The 27,786-nt window shown below is 40.0% G+C and overlaps 2 protein-coding genes across 2 annotated transcripts; one reads left to right on the top strand and one right to left on the bottom strand.

Moving 5' to 3' along the window:
• Positions 1-416: 416 nt before the first annotated feature.
• On the bottom strand, positions 417-2,354 carry thoc7 (THO complex 7). Its single transcript, XM_026348483.1, has 8 exons — positions 2,314-2,354; positions 1,923-2,043; positions 1,695-1,822; positions 1,404-1,490; positions 1,029-1,086; positions 874-940; positions 705-774; positions 417-563 (listed from the first exon to the last, which is right to left on the bottom strand). The coding sequence occupies exons 1-8, from the start codon at positions 2,330-2,332 to the stop codon at positions 502-504; spliced, it is 612 nt and encodes a 203-aa protein (XP_026204268.1). The 5' UTR covers positions 2,333-2,354; the 3' UTR covers positions 417-501.
• A 918-nt stretch (positions 2,355-3,272) lies between these two features.
• On the top strand, positions 3,273-27,778 carry LOC113153652 (ataxin-7). The gene is made up of 13 exons (XM_026347349.1): positions 3,273-3,419; positions 5,401-5,498; positions 8,895-9,110; positions 9,305-9,373; positions 14,344-14,448; positions 18,699-18,984; positions 19,820-20,139; positions 20,338-20,420; positions 20,959-21,239; positions 21,359-21,548; positions 21,728-21,849; positions 23,014-24,166; positions 24,660-27,778. Exons 3-13 carry the CDS (start codon positions 8,903-8,905, stop codon positions 24,675-24,677), a joined length of 2,835 nt encoding a protein of 944 aa, XP_026203134.1. The 5' UTR covers positions 3,273-3,419; positions 5,401-5,498; positions 8,895-8,902; the 3' UTR covers positions 24,678-27,778.
• Positions 27,779-27,786: the final 8 nt, after the last annotated feature.

The following is a 27,786-nucleotide window of genomic DNA, read 5'->3' as shown; positions in this document are numbered from 1 at the left end:
AAATTTTATAAAACCATCTGATCGGCCACTAATACTCCTTAATTTTCAAAATGACAATTACTAAAGTCATAATTGAATGTCCTTCCAGGAATCTAAAGCCAAGCTTTAAGAGCTTCATTCCACAGACCATCAGACTTATCAACTATCTTGAAAACATACATACACAGGCCAGACTATGATACACTTGGTTGCACTTTTGCTCCCCCTTGTGGTATCACAAAAGAAAATAATTCATACAACAGGACACCAAGTGTTAGACTGATCCATCATTTCTTCACTAAACTGTATCTCGCTATCTGCAACATAAAATCTTTGGTAAAGTGATTCAAGTTAAATTATTAGATATACGGGAAAATATGTTCTTGACAGATGTACAAAATAAAACCCACCAATTTGCAAAATAAACGTACCATAAGTATGGTCAAATCAACTTTATTCAAAAATACAAAAAACAAATCAAAGACGTTCATTTGATTTATTACAGTGTGGATCTCTAAATGTTCATTCACCATTCTCAGCAGGGCTTTCCTGATTGTTCTCATCATTGTCCGATTTTTCGTCATCTAGGACAGACAAACGTGATAAGCAATTCACAGGTACCGCTGAACATTAAAGAGGAAATATTTAATGGCTTATTACTGAGAATGAAGAACATTATACTAAGATATTGAAAAGCAGACACAACATAAGTTTTGTTTACTCACTCTCGAGTGTCTGCTGTAGTTCTTGTATGGTACTGAGTAGCACATGAAACTGTTTCTTCCTCAACTCCAACTGGGTAACAGAAAAAGGAGTTTAAAACATAAAATATTACTAATGATTAAAGGAATCATAGTTCAGAAAAGACTAGATGTCAAGTGTATTTGGCTTTACCTTTGCATCCACACTCTCCTTAATGTGAGATAGATGCTGGAGTTCTTTGTCAAGAGCCTCCAACTGCCTGTAAAGCACAATTGATCCCATGAACAGGTTATAATGAGAGTCAGCTGCTCTGAATATGGTAAATAGAACAACACAAGCTGACTTACTTTAGTGTGTCATGCCGGTCTGGGTGTTGCTGTATAACCTTAGCTAAAGCATCATATTCTGAAAATAGGACCAGAGGGGGAAGCAGAATGTGTGAAACCATGAAAGTGTAAATTTACATCATTTACATGCATGACACCATATGACATAAGATTTAAAAAATTACTCAGCTATTGTATGTTTTAGAAATTAAAGACACTGTGTGCAGAATAAAATATAAATTCTGTGTATATTACTGTGTAAAATATCTAGGTTTTAATTCTACAAGGTGTAACCATACCTTGAGTAATGCATTTCTTATATCAACCCTAAGGAATAAATGTCTTGTAAATACAGTCATTCTCTAAACTGATCTAGAGCCTTGAATATATTCTTACCTTGACGATTTTTTCGTATTCTTTTTGCCCTCTGAATTTCCTTTTTGCATTCTGCTATCTTTTCATGTGCAGACGTGATGTTTTGTTCTGCAATGTGGAAAAATGGGTTAATATGGTTGTATTATAATAACTTTGTCACACGCGGCTTTTGGGGATGCTGTTCCTGTAGTTACTGCATAGCAGTATTTATGTAAGTAAGTTAACATCCAGACAATGCGATGTCACCTCTGTACAAACCTAAAACAGGTAGGGGTTGTAAATATTCACGTCAGAAAAATCCCAAGTTCTTACCTATGTTCGTGTAGATTTTCTCATAATTCTCCATTTCCCGAAGATTCATGTCATAAACCATCAATGTCTTTCCCATGGAGAACTCGCATTGTGCCAGTGTGCCCAACATCCTTTGGTACTGGGTAAATCTAAAAAGAATTACAAGGTGGTTTAAGACTCAAAGCAAGGCAGTTCTGCGTACATACTTGACTACATGGTCTAAAGCTGATGTCTCTCCAGCTCCCTTACCCTTCCTCTGGGGTCCCGGGCGAGTTGCACCATTTGGTGAAACTCTTTAACAGCACATTGATTCGGCGATCATCTCCAGCCCCATCCCCATCGATAAGAAGACGTTTCCGAATAACTTCATCTGGGGTACGCAAAAGGTCAAAGTGAAAAGCTTATCAGACACAACAGTAGCTAACATTCAATCAAAGAGTTGTAGAGCTAACCGTTAGCTATGGCTAACAGGGATTATTTCTTAACCGTTTTGAACGCAAATTTTAAGTATACTCTGCTTGTTTTTATCAATACGAATGAAAACAAATATGTACGTTAGAACTCTCTGTCTGGTAAAAGAAAATGTGGCTTTTAACAGAGTTAAAAATCAATACATTAGTGCAGCAGTTAGCTTACTTACCGTCCGTAACAGCACCCATGTCTGTCCTATGGATGTATGCGATTAACAAACTTTATTGAAAAGCAGGAAGTAAACAGAACAGCCCGCCCCTCCTCTGAAAACAGAGCGCCGTGATTGGCCACCGAGCGAAGTCACGTGAAGCAATTACATTTATGAAGTGCTACCTGTAATTTCAGCAGTTTGTCCAAAGAATTTGATGTTTATTTGTTTTCTTAGGTGTTTTTGGTGCTGTTTTGCAACCATTCGAAAGATATCTCAGGTTATGAGCAGTACATCTTTTTGTTTGTTTTGTTTTGTTTCCTTATTTTGTAGAAATCAATATATCCCTACTATAAAAGGCAGAGGAATTTTACAAGAACACAGGCAAATTTGAAGTCGTGGCAACAAAATAAGGCTATTTAGATCATCATAGGTGTTAAAGTACACTTATTACAATAACATTACTAAAAAAAACCACAAGGGTATATTGTATACTAATATATTTATACAGATCAAATATAATGGTAAAAGTTGTGATTGCTTTTTACTTATTGCTTCACTAATTTTACATATTCGTTTTGCGCCATCTAAAAAATCTTTTGTTCTCATTATAAAACAGATAAAAATGCTTTTTGTTCTTGTTACATAGCGTTCTATACCTGTCCAAAATTTCTCAAATATACTGAAATCATTGCACTGGAAAAATAAATGGTGGGTTCATGTTTGGTTCACAAAAATCCAATTAATCTATAGCCATTGATTAAATCTTTCATGTGGCTTACGTTTTCACACGTGTGTGTTGTGTGATACCTTCTTGTCTTTAATTGTAATAAGAAATCCCACATTTTCCAGCCTTTATGTCACTGTTAAGTTAACTGAAGAAATAGTTTGATGGATCACTGAGAGGATGCTGTGACCGTGCGTGTGCGTGCGTCCTGTCGAAGTGACGTCTCTGTCCCAGAATGCAGTCTGGTAAACAGACATGGAAGCACCAGGTGAAGACCTCCACAGAGGCTGAGCACTGCACTCGCTCTTTTCTCGCCGTCTCCTGTCTACTTCGCCAAGTGCATCCAGCTGATATCTGTCTGCCCGGTGTCACGTTTACGTCTAGAGTACACAGAGCCTCGGTAAGAGTGAAGTTGTTGTCGATTCGTGACGGCTGCTAATGACTTCTGCTGTGCTGTCAGGCTTCAGCCTGCTTCCTCTCTAACGCTAGTCATGGCTGGCTACAGGCTTAAGCTAGCAGGCTAATGTAGCCACCACTACTCTACCAGTACCAGTCACAGACCCACACTGGATGGACCCTGTTTTTATGACATACATTTCGATTGACATTACGTCTTTTTACACCCATAGTATTTACGATTAATACTCACTTAGTTTGTTTGTTTTGACCTTTTTAACGTGCGTTAGTATGGTTAATGTCTACTAGAGGTGGGAACAACGGTAGCGAATAAAACTGCTGGCTCTTGTTTGTCCCTGCTAGCTAATGTTAGCTAACTAACTTACTGAGTTGTCACGTCAAGTTGTGCGCCTACTTGTCAATGACACATACTTCATTTTTAAAGAAATTAAATGTCATCTTTTTCCAGACATGGCCTTTGACATGTATGTGTTGAGCCCAAACCACAACTGAAGTCAGGCTAATCTACGCGTGACTTACTGCCAATTGTAACAGGCAATATAGTTTGACAGGTCAGTGTTACATTAGGTACAATACATTCCCTCTGGTCACATAGTCGTAGTCAGTCTGTTTAGAAATATAAAAAGGTGACAATCCAGTATATCTTTTTGACTGTAAATGGAATCTCATTCTGTTAATATGATCATACTATGTTATGGTTGCCCAACATAACTTATTTGACCTAACTGCTCATTAGAATAACGACATTGTTGAGATGCAGTTCTTGCCCTACATGTTGTTTGAGGGCAACGGTTTTGTCATTTGGTTATTTTCTGATTATTGCATCAATTTGCCATATTATGATGCATTTTAAAACAGTTCATATTAAAAGTGTGAAATTGATTTCAACAACACCCAGTGTAAAGTGGGAGTAAATTGTGGATCATCGGGTTTAATAAAGTAAAATAATTAGATGGATACAGTTCATAAATTCCACACTAAAAGGTGGTGTCAAATACTCAAATAGTTTGCCATTTTGTTGATTGCCTTTTAGGAAGATTTGGTACAGGCAGTCAAAGTATAGACCTATCACATCAAACTATTGGTTAAAGAAAACATTTTAGGCACAGTTACTCACGGATTCTGATCTACAGTTGTGTGCTTCTTTCAGAGTGTCAGTCGACAGGTTAAAGAATAAAATATAGTGCTATACAGCTGTAGTATTTGTTTGATTGTATAAATAATTATTCTACATTTTACATAGAGAACCACGTCTTTCATAGTTAATGTCAATTAATGTAAATTACTAACATTCATAACTTCATAGAGCTTATTTTTTTCTATACCAGTGTCCAAATATTGTGTGCATTGTTTCACTGACATAGCTTACTAACTAGGCTGCATTAACAGAAACATTATCAGTGTTATTAGTGACACCAGAGCTTTTTATCCTGTACCACAAGTCAAAATGTCTGTAGGCTACCTCTTAGGCACATTGCAGGTATTAATGATTTTGTTTTTGAGACAGAAGAATATAACTTCCACCTGATAATAGCTTTTTACCTGCCACAGACAGCCTAGCCCAAGCTAGTTTTTAGCATTTAAATTGTATAAGATTGTAATGTGTTACCCTGACCCTAGCAGCAGGTAAAATATTTAGATTTAAATGTTTTTCTTTTTAGATTCAAAAGCAAAAAATGAAACTAGTCAGTTTGACCCTGTGCTTTAAAAGACTATAGTATATGATTTACTATGCTGCAGCAAGCATTTCACATGCCACTTCTGAAGTATTCTAGATCTTTCAAAAATAAGTTGTTGTAATTCACACAGAGGAGTACAGGAGGACAGAATTACCTTCTACACTTGGTCCTGTAATTCCCTGTTTACTTTTTTAGGAAACAAAATAACAAATGGCCTGATACTGACTTGTATTCCCTCAATGTGTGTGTGTGTGTGTGTGTGTGTGTGTGTGTGTCTGTCTTCAGACTTCCTCTCCAGTGTGGTGACAGCCAGCAATTACCCAAACTGATGAGGATCGACTGATTGAGTAAAAAATAAGTTCCTTTTATCTTATTTTTCCAAGGTAAGCTCTCACAGCTATTTAGTATGACATCATGTTGACAATTAGTTTGAATAGCTGTCATGTTAGTTTATGTCAGTTTACTTCCTTTAAATTGTAATCAAATTATTTAATATATATAATTATTTTACATAAACACATACACATCAAAATTTAACGTTCAATAGTTTGTAAATAGCAGAATGAAAACCCCAACTTGTTTATGTGGTGTTATGATGATGTGGGTGTGCTGGAGAAAAAAATCGCCAACATATGGCAAAAGGAAAAATCCTGTCACGCTCAATTTATAATGATGTCTTGTCGAGTTGCAGATATTGAAGGTGAAGTAAATATTAATACTTTTAAATTAAATATAATCCAATACAACAACAATGGAATAAATGGATTAGTAATAGAACATGTAGACTTCATGAAATCTATATAAAATGTAGCTATACAATTTTAAATTGTGTCGTAGGCTAAAAAACTTCTACACTGCAATGTGTGTGTTTGTTCAGATAACTGATAATTCAATATGTTGCACTGTTTTAAGTATCCCTGATTTAATATAGAACAGCCAATTCCAATCCCTGTGTAATATTTCATGTTGGCCCAGTGTTTGCTATATGTAATTTAAATATTAGTATTTTTCAAAAGGAAATAACAAGACACAAAAAACTTGTTTGATTTACAGAATCCTGCTTGTTATATCTATCTTTTCTACAGTCTGTGATTTCAGCCAGTTTTCATTATGAATGCGCCATAGTGAAGATCAAAATCATCATGCTATGAACATATGCTACTTGTTGTTCCATGTAAATAGTGGAGTTGGAAATGTTTATGTATTTTTTGAACAGTTTGATAGATTGAATCAACATTTTCAGGACAAGCTTCTCAATTTGTATTTATTTAGTCTTGGTGTAAACATTGCCACATTTCTGAACTATACACTTGAAACTGCCCACAAAGAAATTACATGATTCAGCTCTTCAGGCAGCATGTCAAGCAGAAATGCATTCTTTGCTGCTTTTATTTATTAAAGTATTGTTGTTTTCCATCAGCCACAGTTTGGTACAGACGTGGACACAATTGTTGATACCCCTCCCTTAGAGAAAGAAAAATCCACAAAGGCCACTGAAATAAATTGAAACTGACAAAAGTAATAATCTAATAAATAAAATTGTACTAAAAATTGACTCATGAAAATCAGACATAGCTTTTAAGTTGTGGCTCAACAGAATCATTTAAAAAAAACAAACTAATGAAACAGCCCTGGACAAAAAATATGGTACCCTTAACCTAATATTTGCGAGACTCCTGCATTTTGGCCCACCCCTCGTGAGCAAACTGCTCCAGTTGCCTCAGGTTTGAAGGGTGCCTTCTCCACACTGCATGTTCCAACTTCTTCCACATATGTTCAATGTGATTTAGATCAGGAATCATAGAAGGCCACTTCAGAATAGTCCAATAAGTTGTTCTTAGCCATTCTTGGGTGTTTTTACCTGTGTTTTGGTTTATTATCCTGCTGGAGGACTATGAGGTGTGACAAAGACCAAGCTTTTTGACACTGAGCAATATGTATTGTCAATATACATTTTTTTTATTTGCTTTCATCAGTGGAGTCCTCCTCAGTGATCTTCCAAGTCCGCTTTGGCTTAAGCAGTCACTGTTGGTGTGATCTTACTCCGATGTACCTTGACCTTGGATTTTACCTCTAATCTCTGTGGAAGTTTTTCTGGGTTCTTAAGTTACATATTGTATTTACTGTCTCTTCAATTTGTCATCAACTTTCCTCTTATGGTCTTACAGCCTTCACCTTTTACGTGTTGTGTAAGTGTGAGAAACCTGTGAAGCTAATTACAGGATACACGTTAGTTTAACATGTCTCTATGGTTAGATTATTTTACATCTTTTCTAGGGGTACCATCATTTTTGTCCGGGCCAGTTTCATTTGTTGTTTGTTTAAAAAAAAAAAAAAAAAAAACTCTGTTGAGCCACAACTCAAAAGCTGTTCTTTCTTTAACAGGGGGCTACCAAAAATTTTGTCCATGTGTTTATAAGCAAAGAAAACAGGAAGCTGCATAAAGTGCTCTTGCTGTGAACTATTCAAATTAGAAATGTTTGTCATTTGTAAGTGAGGTTAATTCATTACTGTGCTTCCTTAAAATCTGCTCTATACTATATTTGTACTAAATACTGACTTCCATTTTTTTGTCTACTTGCGTGTCAGCTTTTGTCAGTTGAATATTTGTATAATTAGGGTAGATCACCAGAACACATCACTTTGAAAGTGAAAGTAAATGTGGATTACTGTTCTCGCATGAAAAACAGGCCCAGCAAGTGAGTCTCATTCAATGTTACATTAATGTATTATACTCATCTTGTGTAATTTATAGTAAAGACTATCAACCTGCCTTTATTTCATTGCCAAAATAACAACTGGTGATCCATCTCACAAAATATCCTAAATATGCATTGACAAAGCAAAACATGTAATATTACACTAAGAGTAAGTATAGTGATCAGTAATCTTTTGTTCTGAACATTCAGCTTAGACTTACTGTAGTTGTTTTCACCATCATTATCAACATCTCAGGCACGTTTGTTTTGTGTCAGTGTTGTTGCAAAATCATGCCAAAATACGAAGTTTGACTCTTGGAATGCATTGTGATTTTTCCTCTTGTTGCCAATATATTGTACCATGATTTTTAGATGATTTCAGTGTGGGGAAAATGAGAATATTTTGATAATCACAATTAGCCTGGTGCAGGCATCCACTAGTGTTAATCTCACATGGTTGGTGTTTACTAATTTCAGTGCTAGTTAATTATTTTATCGATTTGTGCAGCCCTGAAAGACAGTGTTGGTTGAAAGCTGGAACTGTTACTATTCTGAACATTTAAGAGAGACTGTGAATTTTCACAAGCGTGCTTTAAATATTCCTCAATCTGAGGAGTTCCCAAGGAATGCTGCCATACATCTGCAAACCAATGTCACATGGTGTACATTTGTATTGTGGGCTCTATGCAGTTAAAGAATAGTATACCAATTAGCATAGCAATTATAAATAGATTTCTAGTATAAATGATATGATGTGTAACCAGTAAAGGATTGTTTACATCATAGGCTATTTAGTAATCTAGGTGTAACACTAACCGCCAAGCCAAGTAGTTACTCATTGCGTTTAATGGGAGACATTGAAGCTAAAGCTAGCCAAGAACCCAGAAACCTTCCGATAATCTGCCAGTGAGCCATTGTTTCTTCGGGAAATGTACTGTTGTCCAAGCGCTGTACTTGTTGCTTGTCTGCTGGCCACACACAGAGGGTTTTAAGAGGCGTTTGCTCGCGTCTGTCACTCAGTCAGACAGTCCTCCTATCCCGAGCCCGACCAACGCGCTCTCCTGTGTTGTTACATTGTAGCGGAAAGAATGTCGGAAAGGGCCGAGGATGACGTCAGGGGGGAACAGCGCCGAGCGGCCAGGCAGCAGCTGAAGCAGCAGCAGCAGATCCAGCGGGGAGAAGGCTCCACAGCAATGGCGACTGTTGCGGAGCGGAGATCCTTGCCTAGTCCAGAAATAATGCTGGGACAGCCTTGGAGCAACTGGGTCGACGCCGCCAAACTCCACGGCAACGACGGTGAGTGAGCCAGCGTCCAGAATGTGTGCGAGAAAGCGAGGTAGAGCGCGACAGTTGCCAGTCCCGTCCCTTTTCTGGCCGATTGCATGCAGTTTTTGGTAGAATATGAAGAAACGCTACTGGTAGCAACAGCACGGGCAGGCAAGCAAGTGCAACTATTTATTTGTCTGTGTGTCGGATCGCCTCATTTTCAGGTGCTGAATCGGAAGAAAGTTTCAAAGACTTCGGGAAAAATCGAGAAGCCATGCGTTTGTGCAGAGAAGGTGAGTGGTTTTTCCCCCCCTTTAGGGCCAAAGGTGTATTTTGGTTCTAGGGGGTTTTGCACACACATACACACATGGATTCAAACACTTTAATGCGTCGTTCGGCTAAATGTAAAGCTGCAGTAAATCATGTGCATCATGAATTGACTGGACAACCGGATATAATCAGTGAAACGTGTCTGTTAGTCGTCTTCTAGTTGACATTTACATATGCCCCTAAAATAACTTAACGGTTAACAAGTTAGACTCGCTGTAGTCAGTAACTCAATGCCACATTCAGGTTTAAGAATGAATAACATTGACTTTACTGTTCAGCATCCACGTTTCTGCTATTTTACATATGAAACCTCTTATTATATTTCCTGTCTCCCCCTTAAGCATAACGCAACAGCAAGGGGTGTTGCTTGTGTAATTGTAAACTATAAATAACTTCAAGAGTTAGTAAAAGAGAACCTTGAATGATTTCTCAAAATGACAATGCCCACATAGAAAACCATCCTCGTAAAAGCCCCTTCTTAGTCACAGTTCCTTTAGCTCAGAGTAAAATATGAGCAACTGTATTCTTCAAAACCACATATTTAATAAATATTGTAATGGGATCCGATGCTTATGTTAAGACAAGATGATAAAATAAAATGCTTTTTTTTTTTTTTAAACTGCTTCCTCTATAACCATCATAGCACGTAGATATTCAATTTATAGACGTTTGACAAATGTAAGCTCTGACAGTCTGCCATCACCCACACATCCATGATAATGAAGTGATGGGTTGGTTACCATATGTCCCTAATCCCATCACATTCCAGTGTTTGTTTTTCTCTCAAAAGTCAAAACATATTGTAGGTTTAGCTAATGCTTTTTTTATGAAGGTTAAAGCATTATAGTCAGTAACACAGGAAGGTGCCGCCATGGCAGAATAAAGAGAGAGGACATCATCTGATGTAAGTGATAAAACCCACAATGTCAGAAGCACACATCACCTGGCTTCTGAGCCACAGAGTGATGCTTCACAGCACTTTGTAGTGCAATTTTATTTTTGGAAACACCTTGATTAGAGTTAGCTGATTTGTCCTGCCGGCAGGCCTGGATTTAGAACGAGCTTCACCACAAAAGTGAAATTGTTAGACCGATAAAAGGGCATTGTGTTTAGTTACAGATCGGCTACCGTGCCAATGTTCTCCTGACTCGTAGCATCAGAGCTGAGCCAATTGACAAGATGAGTTGAAGACAAACTTTTTCATTCAACCCACAATTAAATGACAGAACCGTGGCTATGTTACTGAAACAGTAACTGTAGTTCGAACCCTAGTTCATTTATTGAATAGAGCTAGGCTACGCTAATGCTATCCAATCTCGCACAATAAACTCCTAAAAATGTGAACACAAAAGATGGTATTATTTTCAGAATTTGTGTATCTCAGAAAGAAGTCCTCACATACTTTTAATGACCTTGCGGTGAGAATTTATATCTCTTGCTCAAGGACACATGAGCATGCCATGTCGAATATGACCTTGCTGTTATGGGATGATTGCAGTGAGTAGAACGCTAAAATTAAGATGCATCGTTTTCTTTGAGCTTTATTGTCAAATGTGAAAATAATAATTCTCAGTTATAGTCAACAAAAAATATTTAGTTTGTGTGTATAATGAGGCAGAGAAAAAAAAATGCACAAAGTTCAAAGTCGAAACACGAGCATCATCTTCAGATACTCTGCTTTTACTGCAGTAAGAATAATGGACAAAGAATTTCACATGTTTCTGAATCAGGTGACTTTGGACACCGGTTTAGAAGTGCATGTGTGTTGGAATGTACCTGGTTCTCATTCATGCTTAGTTCTTTATTATGTCACTAGTGTTTGCCTGTTGAGCCAAAGTAAAGGGTTGATTTCACACTACTTGTAACAGCACTTATCCAGTGTGCATTTGCATTGGTCAACAATGTGGCCTGTGTCCACACTCATACTTGTGGCTTTTACAATATGGCGTAGACCACAATATTTAACATAGTGTGATCAGCATAAAACAACATAAATGTTTAGTTGTTGACGTGACAGATGTCTGCAAAAATGCTTTCAGGAAGGAGAACAGAGATGCAAAAGGGTCATTTGAAATTCAGGGCTGTTAGGTCACTTGCCATACAACTGACTTGAAACATGTCTGTGTCATTTGGCAGCGTCTGTCAGTTACTGTTGTTTGTGTCATGGGGCCAATCAACAGCTTGTGGCAGACGTGTGTGTATGTGCGCGTGCGCATGTTCGCAGAATGTAATCCTAAGTGTGTGTGTGTGTGTGTTTGTGTGTGTAGTAGGGGTATTACAAGTGGATGACTACACCTCTCCGCCATGACTCACCACCAGATTCCTCCTGTGGTGTAACTGCCATTCTGACACACACAGATGATTAACACACACATTGTAAAAATGTATGGCAATTAAAGACTGATGAATCAACTCCTCACCTGCGTGTTTTCAGCATTTTACAGCGGCAGTGTCACATTTAGGAAAGCTGGGAACTGTAGTGCCAGCCACTGGTCAGATTCAGCCAGCGTGTGTGCTGCTCAGACGCAGCCAGAGCTGCTACTGTTTCACCTAGATCATTCATCACTGCCATGGATGAGGATGTTGAAATTAACTGGACTCTCCTCCTCTTCCTCTGTCTCGAGCTCATTGGCTTTCTCCTGCTTGAGCACTAGTCTTGTCTCACTGAAACCTCTTGTCTGTTTCTCTGCACTGTTGCTCTGTTTTTCGTTCTCCTCCCCTACATGCTCGTTGTACGCCTTTACTTCTTTCTGTTTCTTTTTTGTCGTCCTTCAAAAAGAAAGTGGAGATTGAGAATGTGGTGTTTCACTACATTTGAGGTCTGCCCATTTTAGTGGTACAGTGAAGTCGTTGCCAGTGCAATGAATGTTGGCAGGGTGATCTAGTCATGCTGCTTTTGTAGTTGAGGAACCAGTCTGGACAACCCTCCAAGTGAACAGTAACTCTAGCAGTCTAGGAAGGAGTCTTGTTAGACCACTCTATTGATCTAGCAAGGAAATGTGCTTTGCCTGTTGGACTCCACAGTTCTGGGCTTGTTTCAATAAAGGATGGAGAATACATGAGAACTTATTGATTTAGCACATATGTTTGTTGTTTTATTGCAACCCCACTTTTCTAGTGGTACATGTGAACGACTTACAGACAGAATGGGAGAACAGTCATGAAAAACAGAAAAGTTGCTCAGAACCTGCAGGCAGTCTTCCAACAACTGCTTTAAAACCTTGAGCTTGGAGCTGGCATCCTGTGAATACCGCTCTCCACTTTGTGCTTTTCTGCTCATGTACTATATCATTTACATGCTATTGTCCATTTAGTGAAGTGATTTGCTTGGTCTGTGTGGCAGACCCCAGCCTCTGTGGAAACAAAGTCATTTTTCTCCATTGCTATTGAATTAGACACTCAGCAGAATAGGCTTTGCCACACTACAGTTGCCATGCATTAAGTAGCTTCAGACCTGTCAGTTTGTCCATACATGACTACCACTGACCTCCCTGAGAGGGATCCCGCCAGGTAGATCTTTTTATTTCGTCTTTGCTTAATGACCCTCGTCCCTTCCAGACTCGGCCAGTGATGTTTGGAGAACCCTTGACGAAACTTGGCAGAGTACGAATTGGAGAGGGGCTCCATTTCTGTCCTCTTGTATCCTCTCCTCTGCTCAACTCATCATAACGCCCCAGGCAATTAATTAGCCTCCTTAATTAGGTGGTTTCTGGTTTTCTGCGCCAGGGTAAATTTTGATCACATTCTGGTGAGGAGTGACACTACCATCTGATATGCCTTGGAGTGGCTTGTGAAGTGCATTGCTTGGTTGTTGCTGTAGTGTGGCTAGTGATGCTGGAGTCATGCGTTCATGACTGTGTACCTGAAATTTACACTTCGTCTGTGTCGCTCTAGGGTCCCTCAGTGTGTCTCAAAGGAAGAAAAAATAAAACCGTAAAATCTGTAATTGCCATAGGAGTCGTCAGATGTTTTATAGTGTTCATGTCTGTTCACGTTGTGTTGGCTCATTTATAAATGTTATCCCACATTCTTCTGTTAAGCATGAGTTGGCTTTAAGTGACAAGGTCTCCGAGGTCTTCTGACTCGTGAAAACGTGGCCAGCCTTACTGGATTAGGAATATTTTTGTGTTATTAAATTAAAGCATTTCTGTGCATGTGCAGCTTTCATAAACACCAAAATCTCTATGGTTGGTCATGCCTCTGAAGGTAATTCATATTTAAATTATTTATTTGTCTGATAATAGTTTTCATGATCAGATTATTTGTTGTATAAATTTACTATAGAGTGAAAACAGGTCCATGACCTTTTTTCTAAAGCCTAAGGCGATGTCTTCAAATTGCTTGTTTTGTTCGACCAACAACACAAACATCAAAGATATCCAGTTTAATGTCAAATAAAAGATGGAACAAGTTACCAGTAGAGGACAAAAAAACATGAGAGATAAACATCTTCTTTGTGGAACTCTTTTCCTCAGTAATGGCTCTGAAATTATTTAAAGTCACAGATCATTCACACTGCTATATACATTTTGTATGTGTAGTTTTTGTTTATATCTGGAACATGCATTCTTTGACAGCAGGCAACCTTTGGATTGCTGGCTCTGCCCTGGTTCTTATCACTACAGCTTGTTCTCCACTGTGAATAGGCACATGTACTTGAGAGTGATCTATATTTACTCATTAGGTTGTCTTGAGTGAGTTTTTCAGTTTTCAAAGATCTCTATTTTTTCCCTCTTGTTGTTATGCAAAAAAAAAAAAAAAAAAAAGATGCCATCAAACTGGAATTACATCTCTTGAGCTGTGGCAGTGTTATGACAACAAATGATACTGTGTTTCAGTGTAGATACAATTGCAAATTATGGCACTAAGTTAACACATGCCTGTTTTATTTGCCTCTCCTTGACTTGTGCCCTGATTGTTTCCCTCTGTACAGACATGCCCATATTTGGCCAGTGTCCCGCACAGGACGACTTCTACCTGGTGATGTGCAGCCACTGCGGTCAGGTAGTCAAGCCCCAAGCCTTCCAAGCACACTATGGTAAGTGTCATGCAAACACATACAGAGATGTGCATTCACGTGTGCTCACACTTGGTTCATGCAAAAAACATGCAGTTCGGTTTAATACTTGTATTTTATGAATAATCCAACATAAGCAAGGGTGCAACAAGTCAGCTGTTGTATATTAAAATATTAAGAGTGCAGAATCTAGTAAATCAGTAGTTCTGAACACAAGCTGCTGGTGATATTTCACACACCGTGGTCTTACTTCTGCCTCTGTCTTTGTTTTCCCTCAACACCTTCTCTATGTAGTCACCTGGGAGGGGACAAAACACACTTGACACCTAAAGTTAAGATCCAATTTCTGGTGCTGTTGACATTTAGGAGGTATCTGTGTATGAGATTCAGGACTGAAATTTATTAATTGGTATAGTGAATATAGGGATTATATTACATGTGACAAAGTACTGTGATCTGTCATGTAAGCCTGCTTGTTTAGAATCAGAATTTTTAAGTCTTTGTAAGCTGAAGATGCACTGTGCAACTTTTGGAACCTAAGCCAGCATCAGCATGAGCATGCACTGGTTTGCTCAGCCCTTCTCCTCCATGCTCTACTCCACTCTGTATAGCCCTTCAGGTATTACTCTTATGAAATTACATTAAATAGGAATGCTTTAAAATTTACCAGTAATGCAGAAATAATTGACCTTCTTTAGTTGGTTAGGAGGGCGAGCCTCACTCCAAAATCTTCAGCAGGGAACATCTCAGCTGTATTGATTAATCATTTTCACATCTGTATTGCGGTTTAACAGAATCCACTTATCAAACCACAACGCTGCAATTTAAAAATCTGAATTAAAAATATATTTAAAATTATACTATGACTATGGTAATTAAGGAAGTATCCCCGCAGGCTTCACATGCAGACACCCTGCCCTACCCTGCAGTTTGCGTGAAATATATGGAAGAAGTGAGTGAAACTGGACAAAGAAAGTTCAACATAACCGATTTAGTTCTGCTGCTATCTGTACTAAAAATGTCCAAACCTTGATGTTGGTGAACAAGATGTGTGTGACAAAAAATTCTTGGAGAAACGGGGAGACCCAAGGTCCTTTGCAAGTCTCCCCATGTTACTTTTTTTTTCCAGTCTTTTATGCTCCAGCTAACTTTTTGTGTGTGACAGAGTGGGAGTGAAGAAGTAAATCGCTGGTAACTGTCCTGGTAACTGTATCTGCATACTGATATTTCACCAATTAAGTACAGTCTGTGTTAGTTGGTGTCGACATGACGGTCATGTGTTATTGTACCAACAAAAGTAGGCTAATTAGTTTTACCTTAATTACAACTGATTGGCTGCACTATGGTCAGGGCCCACAAAGTTCAGCAAATGTGAACTTGCAACACAGTCCCGATCCACTTAGAGCACCATGAAAGTCCACGCAGAGCTGGCGCAGGGTGCGACATACACAACAATGATGAGGTGTGCAAATTTTTCTACAAAAAATGCTCCAGAAATGCTCTGATAGCATTCTCTTCTTATAACTTGCCCCTTTTGTCCCAAATGTGGGTTGAGTTACAGCCACTTGTTTCAGTGATGCGTTTGTCATGAGGTGTGACAGCAGTTACACTTGTATTAAGTTCAGCCACAAGAGGGAGATGTAGCACACTGCTCCTAGAGGGACTGTCCTTGCTTCTTTGTCAACAACACAACAAGAAAGGACTCCTCCCATGCTGTTAAGCAAAATACACAGACTGTTACTTATATACTGCTACATCAAGTTGAGGTTTCAAACCTGCCTGTGGAATTAAATGAGAGGGAGACAAACACTGGAGGGCATTACTATGCCTGTCAAGTAAAACAATACTGACAACATCACAGCAGGTGGTTGTGTACATCTTGAACAGGGTGGTATTGTTTATACAGACTGTGCACAGGTCTATGGAGTTAAAGCACAAAAATAAGCAGTGATCTATAGCTTGCTTTTTCTGTTCTTGAGCTCAACTAATGTTACCCCGCACGTGTTTTATTTAAAATTTTTCCTCAAGACCCCCAGCTGTGTGGAAATCTTTTGCTGTCATTGAATATCAACATATATTAGCCAGGCACTTTATGCAGAATAGTTTTAAGGCTGTTTTGACTTTTAGTTGTGACATTTATGTATTTTAGGGAGAGAGTGGTAAAAAGAAATGCTTAGATCTTGGTTTCCTAAAGCCTAATGGGATGTTTTTAAATGTCTTGTCCCCTGATCAGCCATTTACGGCCATATCAAACATAGGACAGCAGCTAGTCTTCAGATTCCTTGAACCAAAGGATTTTTAAACATCTGTTTTTGCTCAATAAACATATTTATAGTTAATTTATTATCAAAATAGTTACAGATTATTGCAGTACTGGTTGTACAGTTCTTTTTAGTCACTCAGAGTACAAGTGCTCTGTCTGAGGAAGTCCTGCCTCTGTGACGTTAACATTGGGGGGGAAAGGCACTAACCTCACCACCATCAAGATGGTCCCAATATGATTTTAGCAAGCTTCTTTGAGCCCATCTGTCTCCTGTTAGGTGTTTGTATTTCTTGGCCAAGGCTGATCCCAGCAGGGGTGACACACACTGCAGAACGGGAAGCTCAACTGTCATTTTATGAATTAATTTATGAACTTGTTTCACAAAGTTGACTCCTCACAGCTCTGCTCACACACATTGCCTAGGCAGAATACTGTTTGTCTTCATTAAATTTGACCTTAGATAGCATTTATATTAACCATATTGTATTTATTATTTTGCAGTAAGAACACAGTTATTATATACAGTTATTGCTAACACAAGCCTTTGTTGGAGCCTGTGGTGAAATTATTAAGGCTGTCAAATGCATACATTATTATATGTTATTCTTTCACTCCCTCAGCCAGGAATTCCCCTTAACCCCCGCCCCCACCCCATGGCTCTTCTATCTCGCTGTTATTGTGGACAGAGCAGTGAGTGTCGCGTTGAGGTTTCCTGGTGCGACTTTGTCTGCAGGGTGTGCTGTTGACTGTGATCAAGACAGGACAAGACAGCAGGGGGAAGGTGGGAGGGATGGAGCAAAAGGAAGGCCTACGGATTACTCCGCTGCCAAGAAGTGGGAGGGAAGATTATGTGGAGTGTGTTGTTAATGGGTGTAGAGAGAGGCCCTTAGGTGACAAGAGGCACTCTAAATACATTTGAAAAGGGAAACTGGAAAAAGGCTAAACAGTGTGAAAGTGTATGTGTTGAGTGTGAGTGTGACTGAGGGAGATGCATGAGTGTTAGTATTCCATCCACTGTTTCTGCAGCAGCAGACGCATTTGCAGGTCACCTGCTGAGGCTAAGTGTTGGCTCGCAGCCCATTTCCCAGCTAAACCGTGGAATAAAAAGTTTTGCCACACCCCACCGTGGCATCTAGCAGCAGACTCTTTCGATCAAAACCTGTTGGTGCTCCTCAAACTGTATCTTCTTACATGTCAGCTCATTCTTTGCCGCTGTGCTTGTGCCCCAGAGTGTTGACAACAAGAGGGGTCAGGTTGACCTTTTGTTGCTGTTTCTCCTGAACACGTCTTGCTCTTCTTATGTCTGGATGTGTATGTGTGGATTTCTCTCTCTCTCTTTCTCTCTCTCTCCTCTTATGGTCAGAGCAACAGGAGTGTCTGCCTGACCCATCTATGACCCCAGTGGACTGGATAAGATTCAACACTGTAGTAAATTGAAGTTGTTATAAAATACAAAAAAGGCCTTCATGAGGTTGCAATTTTTTTTGTAGTTTGCTAGTCTGTTGTGGCAGTTAATGTAATTTACACTCTATGAAACAAGTCTGGGTTTTGGTGGAACTGTAGTGGAATTGTCAATGAAATAGTTTTTATGACAAGCTTTTATGAAAACCCAGGGCTTCTGCGATCATTGTGGTTAAACCAAGGTAGTGTTCGTGTTTTTTTTAGTGGTAAAGTTGTGGATGCAAGCAGTTAGTGATTGGCATTTTTTCTTATTTTCTTTTCTTTTTTAGTCTTTCCATCCATCCTAACCTTTTCTACTGTCATGCTGCCTTTTATCCGTTTGCACAGTAGCTGTTCTAAAAAGCTCAGGCAGGAAATGAAGATCTTGACCTGTTGACTTGTTCTATTTCAGACTGAGTTGGCATGAATCAGTTATTGACAGACTAGCCCTTATAGACTAGTTTGTTGTGGTGTTGTATGAAGTCTTTCTGATGCCTAATTCTGATCATCTATTTTGGTTAATTGTTGTGATGTTTCAGTGTCATATTGGTTTATGCTTTCACCCCAGAGAGAAGACACAGTTCTGCCAGCAAGCCAGCCTCCACTTCACCCTTCTCCGTGCCAGGCAGGAACCGGAGCAGTGGCAGTGGGCTTGGGACTGGGCTAAGCTCAGGGGCTGTTGCTGGAGTGGCGAGTGGAGGAAGACCTTCCACCGCTGGATCTAACTTATCCTCCTCTTCAACATTGTCCTCTTCATCTAATCCCAAACTCCTCAAACCAGCCAAAGAGAAGCTACCAGGCATTCAGCGACGACCCCCTTTTGCACCATTCAGGGTGCTCCAGACGGACAAGATGTAAGTCTCACATTTGCAGTGTGCTGCTAGGGTTGTGCAATATGGCGATAAATACCAAGAGTGGAAATGCAATTTTTTTTTCTAATGAAGAAGATTTCACTTTTATCTTAGTGTCTGAATAATCATTAACAAATAAAAATAAATTAACCTCTGATTTTACTGGCTGTACCGATAGTGGTTGCTGGCACATGTCCTTGGCCTGGCTGTTGTCTAGTTAAAATGATCAGAGCACACTGGTTGCCTAATGGCTGTTGTGTATGCTACAAAACTTCATGCTGGTTCAGTCTGGCTCTGAATCTTTGTTGCATGTCATGTCCTCTTTCTCTCGCCATGTTTCTTTCCTGCCTCCCTCTAAAGATATCAAAGACCAAAAAGATCAAAGGCTATTTGAACATTTTACAATACCAATATAAGTCATAAAAATGATGATGTAACAGTAGTAGTAACAGTAGTCTTTAAGCAGGATCAGCGAGGTGTACTGTTCACTTGAATACTATTGATCTGACAAAGTACAGTTATTTATATTGTATAATGATAAAATCCAAAAAAGTCATTTCCATCTTGTTATTTAGTCTTTGAAAAGTCTTTCCAGACATTGGACTGTATCACAGTATTCTGGATATAAATGTCTCAAAATCCAATATCACTTAACATGTTTTTGAAGTGTCTGACAGTCTATGATATATGATGAAACATATGAGATTTCTGTTTTGTCCTTCAGCTCCACCCATGTGTGCACATCAGTCTCTTACCATACGTTTCTCACTGGCTCAGTGTTTCTAACTCTCAGCTTCCTCCTTGTCGCCCTCTTCATCTCTTTAACCTTCTCTTCCAGCCTCACTCCGGCTGTCAAAGTGGAGAAGATGCATCTGAGGGTGGACTCGTCATCTAAGCTGGTGCAGACCCCATCTGCCCCCGCCACCACCTCATCCTCCTCCACATCCTCCTCTAGCACCACTGTGAGCTCCAACACTACCACCATCACCACCTCCTCTTCTTCAGCCCTTAAAGTAGGCCTTAACTGTCCCTCCATACCAAAGCCTCCATTACTGGCCCCGGGTCAGATTCCCAATGGCAAGGGCCACCTCTCGGTCCTCTCGGACAAGAAGCAGGACAGTCCCAGTAGCAGACGCCACGTTAGCAAGAAAGTGACTGGTGAGCTAGATTTTTCAAGTGATCAGTTTATTTTGATTGTTTTGTTTTTGTTTTTTTTAGTGAACATCTTATTCACAAATTGTTTCAAATATATTTTACCAAAAACAATCTGCCGCTGAGCAAAGCTTGACAGGGGCATTAATTTAACACAGTGTATGTAGGTAACAGTTCTTCTTCACTTCTCTTCTGTTGCTTCAGAGCGTGAGTTCAATCCAGATATCCACTGTGGCGTTGTGGATTTGACAGCTAGGAAACCATGCACAAGATCTCTAACATGCAAGGTAACCTGCCTTTCTCTCTTTTGTGTAAAGTACTGTTGGTAATCTTTGGTTTTTAAATTTCCACCCCATCCCTTTAAAGCTTACATTTGAAGTCTCCTCACTGTTTGTGAATATTTTTGGGCTAATATGAGTTTTAGAACATACTTGTGGAAGTGTTATCTTAGCTTAAAGCTGCTAAGTGGGTGTTCTCCTATGGCAGCACTGACAGTTGAGAGTTCATGTTTCTAGGACATGTACCATCAGCTTCAGAGATCTCGCTGCAGTCTGGGCACACTACTGGCACAAAAATATTTGTGCATTTGTCAGAGACTGTTTTCCATTTACAATATAGACAATACTTGTTAGTAGGATCAATTTAGTGTTGTTGAGCTTACAATTGGATTATAGACAGGAATAAACCTATATAATGCTAGAAGAATAGATGTTTAAAGTTTTGTAAAGAATGCTTGGTTGTGATTATTTTCAGTTATCATGGAAATGTCACATATGACCAAAACGTGCAATGTATGTACCTCTGACTTTTATGATGTCCCATCAGACACATTCCTTAAGCCAGCGGAGGGCGGTGCCAGGGCGGAGGAAGCGCTTTGACACATTGCTGGCGGAGCACAAGAACAGAGCAAGGGAGCGAGAGAGGGAAAGAGAACTCCACCAACCCCATTCCCAGCAAAACCCCCCTCTCAGGGACCCACACCCCTCCTCCCACCTTGCCACTGCCCATGATGCCCAACAGGTGGCTCATGGCAACGGCCCCACCCCTGACGCCACCAAGCCTTTGCCACTCGGCAAGCCCAAATATCACAGCCCTGGTCTTCCACGGTGAGTGATTCACAGGACACATTCCAGTGTTTCGTTGTGTTGTACCTATAGTGACACCAGAAAAACTGAGATGTGAACCAAACTCAGTTCTAATTGAGCATTTTGTGTGATATATTCAGATTAAACAGCAGTCACGGAGGTGGTAACCCCGGAGATCCTGCAGTAGTCCATGAGTCACCACATCACCCCCAAACTACACCTGATGGGTTTTCCCGACCCTCCAGCGACGAGGGAGAGAACGAGGAGCGGGAAGACAGCACTGACAAACTGGACTGCCACTATTCAGGTTATCACCCTCAACCGGCAGCTGTAAGAACCATCACTGTACTCTGATAAACCATAGACTACTTATCTTTTGTCAAGTTACAGTAGTTTAAGTTGAATTGCACATTTAAAAAAAATCTTTAAAAAAAAAATAATTGAATGACTTGGCGTCAGATATATCTTAGTTAGAAATGATCAGAAGCCTGCACCTTCTGTGTTTCCAGTACTGTTCCTTTAGAAGTCGACTGTTTGGGAGAGGCTGTTACTCTTTCGACCGGCGATGGGACAGAGTGCGATGTGCCCTAACCACAATGATGGACAAGCATGTCAACTCTCAGATGTGGAAGTAAGTCTGTCGAGCTTGGATTGTATTGTGTCTCTCTCTTGTGTGGACATACTAATTGACCGTCTGCAGGTAAAAGTATTCAGAGGGCATCATTAAGAAAAAATACAGATGATGCTAATGCTAAGTTAAAGACAGACTGTGTGAATGTCTGACCTGACCCTTGGCTATTAAGAGGAGAGCAGCAGACTTAATAATGTGGTTGCTCCAGGTAGAATTGAGTCCAAGTTGGAACATAAACTATTAAAATGGACAAAAGATTAGTACTGTGTGAGAAATGCTGAGCTAATGTTAAAAACTAAATACGTTTTAATTAATAGACAGAAATTATTTGTAGAACCAGTATGCGGAGAGGGAGACTGTGTAGTAACAGATGTGTGTATCAGACTTTGGGGAATCTTCGTCTGATTGTGTTATAATTTGTGAAATGTGAGGATGGGTCTCTGCCTTGTACTAGTTAAGAAGATCTACTATTACAGTAACAAGAAAAAGTATGTGAACACAAAACATTATGGTTTTTGTCTGTTAAAGTAACTCTTGTCTTGTAGTCTTCACCACTCCACCATCAAAATAATTTTCTTTCAGTTATGCTAACACCTAACTCTAGTTAGCTTTTTGGAGTTCATTATTCCAAGGGTTCACATAGCTTTTCCACCATCACTATGAGGTTTTTGTGGTTGTTCTCAATGAAGACATGAAAGACCAGGTTTTGTGTTATTTTAGGCACACTATAGTTATTAATACTCTTGACTCAGATGAAGATCAGATCACATTTTATGACAAATTAATGCAGAAAACCGTGAAATTTCTCACACGTTTTTTTTCCTACTGTATATAAAATGTAATCTCATTTCAAATGAATGTTTTTCTTTTAGCGATTAAAATTAAACTGCATCTAATTCATTCTTGCACCACATCCAAGATTAGACCAGGAGTTTTATTGTTGAACATGTTTTTCAGTCTCAGATAAACCTGGAAGTATTGCGTATTAATGTGCACCAGGTTTGGGCAGTAATAACATATTGCATATTTTGTATCATGTAATAATTACATAATAATACAATTTATTGTATTGAACATTTTTCAACATTGTAATTTGTCTGATTTTGCTGTGTCTTATGTTTTTAAAAAGGCTTAAATTTGATTGATGTTTTGTTTGTTTTGCAGGAAAATCCCCTTGGCCTTGGAGAACTCCTCCTCTGTTGTACCTACTCATAGGACAAGCACAAATTCCCACGGTAGCACTCCCACTTCTGGCTTCCTGGGCCCCCCTGCCACCTTGCCCCAGACTCCTTATAGCCAATCCTATGAGGGCAAGTCATTGCTCTCCTATGGGACCACCTTAAATGCCCGCAGCTCCCCACACGGCGGGGCTGAGCACCCAGCCTACGGCAACACGCAGGCCCGACAAGTGTCTTCGTCGCCGCAGATGCCTTCAGCCCACTCGTCCTCATCCTCTTCTTCTTCAGCTCCTTCCCTAGCCTCAGGCCGGGCACTTAAGTCCCGCTCATCCAGCAGCAGCACTACAAAGTCGTCATCGTCCTTCAGGTCCAAGGAGATCTCTGGCTCCTCCACACCTGTCATGCCCAACTCCACTGCTGGAGGCAACAGTGGAGTCAACAGTAACAGTAGCAGCACTAGCTTCACCTCGGGAAAGAAGAGGAAGAACAGCTCTCTCCTCTCGTCATCTCATGGCTCATCTGAATCCTCTTCTAATCCCAACTACACTTCCTCCTTCTCCTCTTTCAAGAAGAACTGTGCAAATGTCAGTAGCTCAGGGAGCACCTACCACCACAGCTCATTAGGCCCTTCATCCTCATCGTCGTTATCCTCCACCCACAGCGGAGTCCACAGTGTGGGGCTTAACTGTGGCCCCACTGTGCGGACCAACTCACTTAGCCTCAAGGCCGAGCCTTCTGGAGCTTCAGCGGGCGGCTTCTCCGGCCCCTCTCCACGAGGTCCTCCCTCGGGCAGCCCCGCAGAGTCCATCAAACGCATGAGTGTGGTGATGAACAGCAGTGACTCCACCCTCTCCCTGGGCCCATTTGTCCACCACCAATCCTCATCTGACCACCACACCAGCTTCAGCCACCACTCGGACGGGCACCTGGAATGCAAGAAACGCAAAAGCTCACCTGCATCCAGTGGCATTAATAGTGGAGGTGGTGGAGGAGGGCTTGGAGGAGGAGGAGGGGGAGGGGGACCTGGACCAGGTAGACCTAAAGTGGCCAAGTCACCTGCCATTAACAACATCCATGGGAAGCATGGGCGGAGTATTCCAGGGACGCCAGGGCTGCCCAACAACTCCCATTTACATCAGGTGGGTTTTATCACCCAAAATGCATGAATGCATAAATATATGTTTAGATTTTACATCTTACCAAAACGTTGGTTGTAGCTTGCTAGATTTAAATACTAAATAAAGTAAATAAATCTGCATTTTGAACTGTTGTTTATACCTGTTATCTTCACATTTTGACGTCATCTTGGGCTCTGAAAACTTGATGGCCATCTTTTTTTTGTTTTGACTTGAGCAATGAAGCAAACTCAAAATAATAAATGCTATGTTTTAGTATGGGTTTGTAGCCATGCTAGTGGCGCTCTGACCGTAGAGAGAAAAAGAAGCACACATTAGTTTTTATGTACATTCAATTGTCAAGTTTTTGTCAAGGGTTGCAACTAGCGGACAAAATGGGACTGGTACTAATGTGATTCTTCATTCTTACTAATAATGTGTTGCTTACCGATTGAAGTAGAATCAATCTTGTTACCCTAACAACTATTTGAACATAGACTTTCTTCTTCTCCCACAGCCAAAGGCTCGTCCCTGACAGCGGTGTCCGGCTTCACTGTTCGGCACCAGCAGGCAGACGGGGAATAGTCCAGAGGAGTCTGTATACTGCTCTGGACTGCACGAGGCCTTTTAAAATCCCACATTACACTCAGCTTCCCACAATCCTCAGGGTGGAGATGATCTGGACTGCCCAGTGAAGTCAATGTGGTCCTTACTAGTTCTCCCAAAGCCATGTGTCGGGGGCAGTGGCACTGTATGGGGTTAGCAGCATGGCGCGTCAGAGGTGTAATGAGCGAGCCCCTCCCCATGCAAGTTTTGTCCCGGATATTTGAGAGGTCTTCCTGTCTGGTTGGAAGTAGGAGGAACAATAGCAACAACTGTGGGCCTCCTGAGCTGTGGTTCGAAACTCATTTGGTTCAGGTTAAGGGCTGCCGCAAAGAGCCGCCATGATGCTGAGCAACTGGGGAGGCAGCAAGCCGATCTCTTCTGTATTTGATAAAGAATGAGTGTGTGAATGTGTGCGCGCGTACAAGTATTGTTCTCATGTCAGATTCTGCTGGACTACTGGAATTTCCAACTTAATTACACCCCCAGCGCCTGATCTCAGAAGCCTTGGAAGGAGAGCAGGAGGAGCAGCAAACTGTTACTTGCAACACCTTAAACAACACACAATCTCCTTGTTGTTTCAGTTTTATGTTAGTCGAACACTCTCCGGCGTCACATAGCGAGTTACACTCAGTATCCTGAGATGAGCCTGTAGGGACGACCTGGTCAATTCTTTTATTACCCAGAATAATTATGCAAGTGTTACCTTTTTATGTATTCTTATGAGCTTTTTACACTGAACTACAAAGAGTCTTTGTAGACCTGAAGAAGACAGTTGTGCTTTCAAATGTGAAAAGAACGCCTGATGTGCCCATTCGATTTAATGTTTTGTTGGAGAGTTATCTTCCTCTTGTGGACACAGTTAATTTCCTGACTCTTTTCATTGTGCAAAATGACAGCCACAGTAGACCTACCCCCAACTGTGAACAGCACTAAATAGCTACTTTCTCCACAGGCACTGCTTAGTTGTCCGCAAAACTAGCCAAAAGCTGCTATCAGCTCTGCCAACTATTTTTTTTTTCTTTTTTTTTTAATAACTAAAAGGTGGGCAGTCTTGCTCATGAAGCAGTGATGGTGCATTGCCTGTGTGGATATGAAGAAAATCTGAGCAAACCATATTGGTAGTTATGGCCACAGTTCAGCTGTGTAAAGTCCGCAGCTGCTTGTGGGCAGATGTGAATTGTAAAGTTTTCTTTTTTTTTTTTTTTTCCTACATAGAGAATCAGGTATGGTACGTCTTAACTGGAGCAAACTTTATGCACGTCACCTGTCTTCTGTGGGTATGATCGTCCCTCCTACATGTAACCACTACCCAAGCTCTGGATGTTAACGTTTGAATGCCTCACCATAACACTACATCGGTGTGTGTCGACAAGAGATTTGTTGCAGTAATACAGAGAGCCAGGCATTATACTCTATTCCTTTGTCAAAATGGAGTCTTAAATCAGGCAATACTTGCCCATCTAATTGGGATGTTTGCTTACTTGGCAAAGTAGGTTTTGTGGTGCGAGATTCATGACGATGGCTTCACAGGACATATTTAAACTTTTGCTAATCTGTTGATTTATGGAACCTCCACTGATGTCAGATAGTGAGAAGGAGAGGAGACAATTTTTTTAACAAAAAGAATCTTAATTTAGCTTTTTTCTTGTAGCCTATGTATCAAACAAGTACCCCTATTTCAGAATACATATTTTGTTAACAAATTGTACATAGTGAAATATGTATTTTTGCACAGGCATTTTTCGTACACGCTGGATTTTTTGGTACAGTTTTAAAAAGAAAAGTCATTATTTATTTAGTTAAAAAAAAAGAAAAAGATGACAAGTCAAAGAACTTCACTGCCAAGTCGATATAATGCAATACGACTATATGTAGAAGCTGAAGCATCTCATGAATCGTGTACTGAGATCCTTTAAGGAACAAAGGGGGTCCAAAGTAAGTGTTGCCACTGTAGCATGCGTCTGTATGAGAGGATACCTTTATTCACTCTTTAAGGTCTCAATCACATGTGCTTTTACAAGACATTTTACGTTGCCTACGAATCAACATAACAGAAACAGAAACATTACCACGTGACCCAAATAGCCTGTGATTTTTTTTTTTTTTTATGTCCTGCAGGCTTGAAGCTGTGCCCATTGTTTAACCAGTTTCCATGGACTCTTCACTCTGTCGACCTTAAACCCATTTCATGATTGAAACACCTAAATGTTTGTTTATAAAGGCTGAAGGGACTTGAGCAATCATTGCATGGAAGAGGAACACTTCAAACAGTCCAATAGGTTGCGTCACCGTTGCCAAACGAGTAATTTGAATCACAGCTTACAATGACATAGTTTGCAGCTTTTCAAAGAAATATCAAATTAAGAAAGTGCCTGAATTTGTTTCACCCTGACTGTTTGAGGACAGTATTCTTTGGGTTGTTTTACCTTACTTGAATGTTTGAAATGTTTAGGAGTTTGCTTTTAAATCTGCCTGTGAACCCTAAATGTGGTAAAACCCGAGTGTCAGCAGCCCAGTATGAAACACTTATTTTTCTTTTTTGTTTATTCCAGGTTTTCCAGACATGTGAGACTTTCTGTTGGCCTCAGTTTGTAGCTTAGGCTTCCTCTGGTTTACTGGGATTTGTACGTTTGGAAAAAAAAAAAGACAAAACTTTTAATCAAGTGTTTTGTTTACCCTCAAACTCCACTGATATCTTGACCATTGTTTCCAGTACATGGAAACGTTGCTAGGATGTTTTTGGTTTATTAGCACCATAGACTTGGAATGTGAAAGTAACAGGATACAGTTCATGTCTGGGAGGAGGAAATTAATCCACCATTCATACTATGTAAAAGCGTGTATAGATTTTGTTTTTTTCATTTTTTTTGTATACAATATCAGAATCATTTTCAGCTGGACTTATGTATTGGCTGCTATGTAATTCATGAACAAAACATAGGGTTAGAATTAATATTTAAAGAAAAAAAGATTGTATAGTATATCTGTTTTGTAACAAGTTTCTGTAAATAAAATAATTTATACTGCTATTTATATGA

Source organism: Anabas testudineus, chromosome 5, assembly GCF_900324465.2.
Source record: "Anabas testudineus chromosome 5, fAnaTes1.2, whole genome shotgun sequence".
In the NCBI taxonomy this organism is placed as follows: Eukaryota; Metazoa; Chordata; class Actinopteri; order Anabantiformes; family Anabantidae; genus Anabas; species Anabas testudineus.
This window is presented reverse-complemented; position numbering and strand designations above follow the sequence as displayed.

Coding starts and splice junctions, on each gene's coding strand:
- thoc7 (XM_026348483.1), bottom strand. Junction 941..1,028: donor GACCGGCATGACACACTAAA/GTAAGTCAGCTT, acceptor TGTGCTTTACAG/GCAGTTGGAGGCTCTTGACA. Junction 775..873: donor AGGAGAGTGTGGATGCAAAG/GTAAAGCCAAAT, acceptor TCTGTTACCCAG/TTGGAGTTGAGGAAGAAACA.
- LOC113153652 (XM_026347349.1), top strand. CDS start 8,903: ATGTCGGAAAGGGCCGAGGATGACGTCAGGGGGGAACAGCGCCGAGCG. Junction 14,449..18,698: donor AGCCTTCCAAGCACACTATG/GTAAGTGTCATG, acceptor CTTTCACCCCAG/AGAGAAGACACAGTTCTGCC. Junction 20,421..20,958: donor CAAGATCTCTAACATGCAAG/GTAACCTGCCTT, acceptor ATGTCCCATCAG/ACACATTCCTTAAGCCAGCG.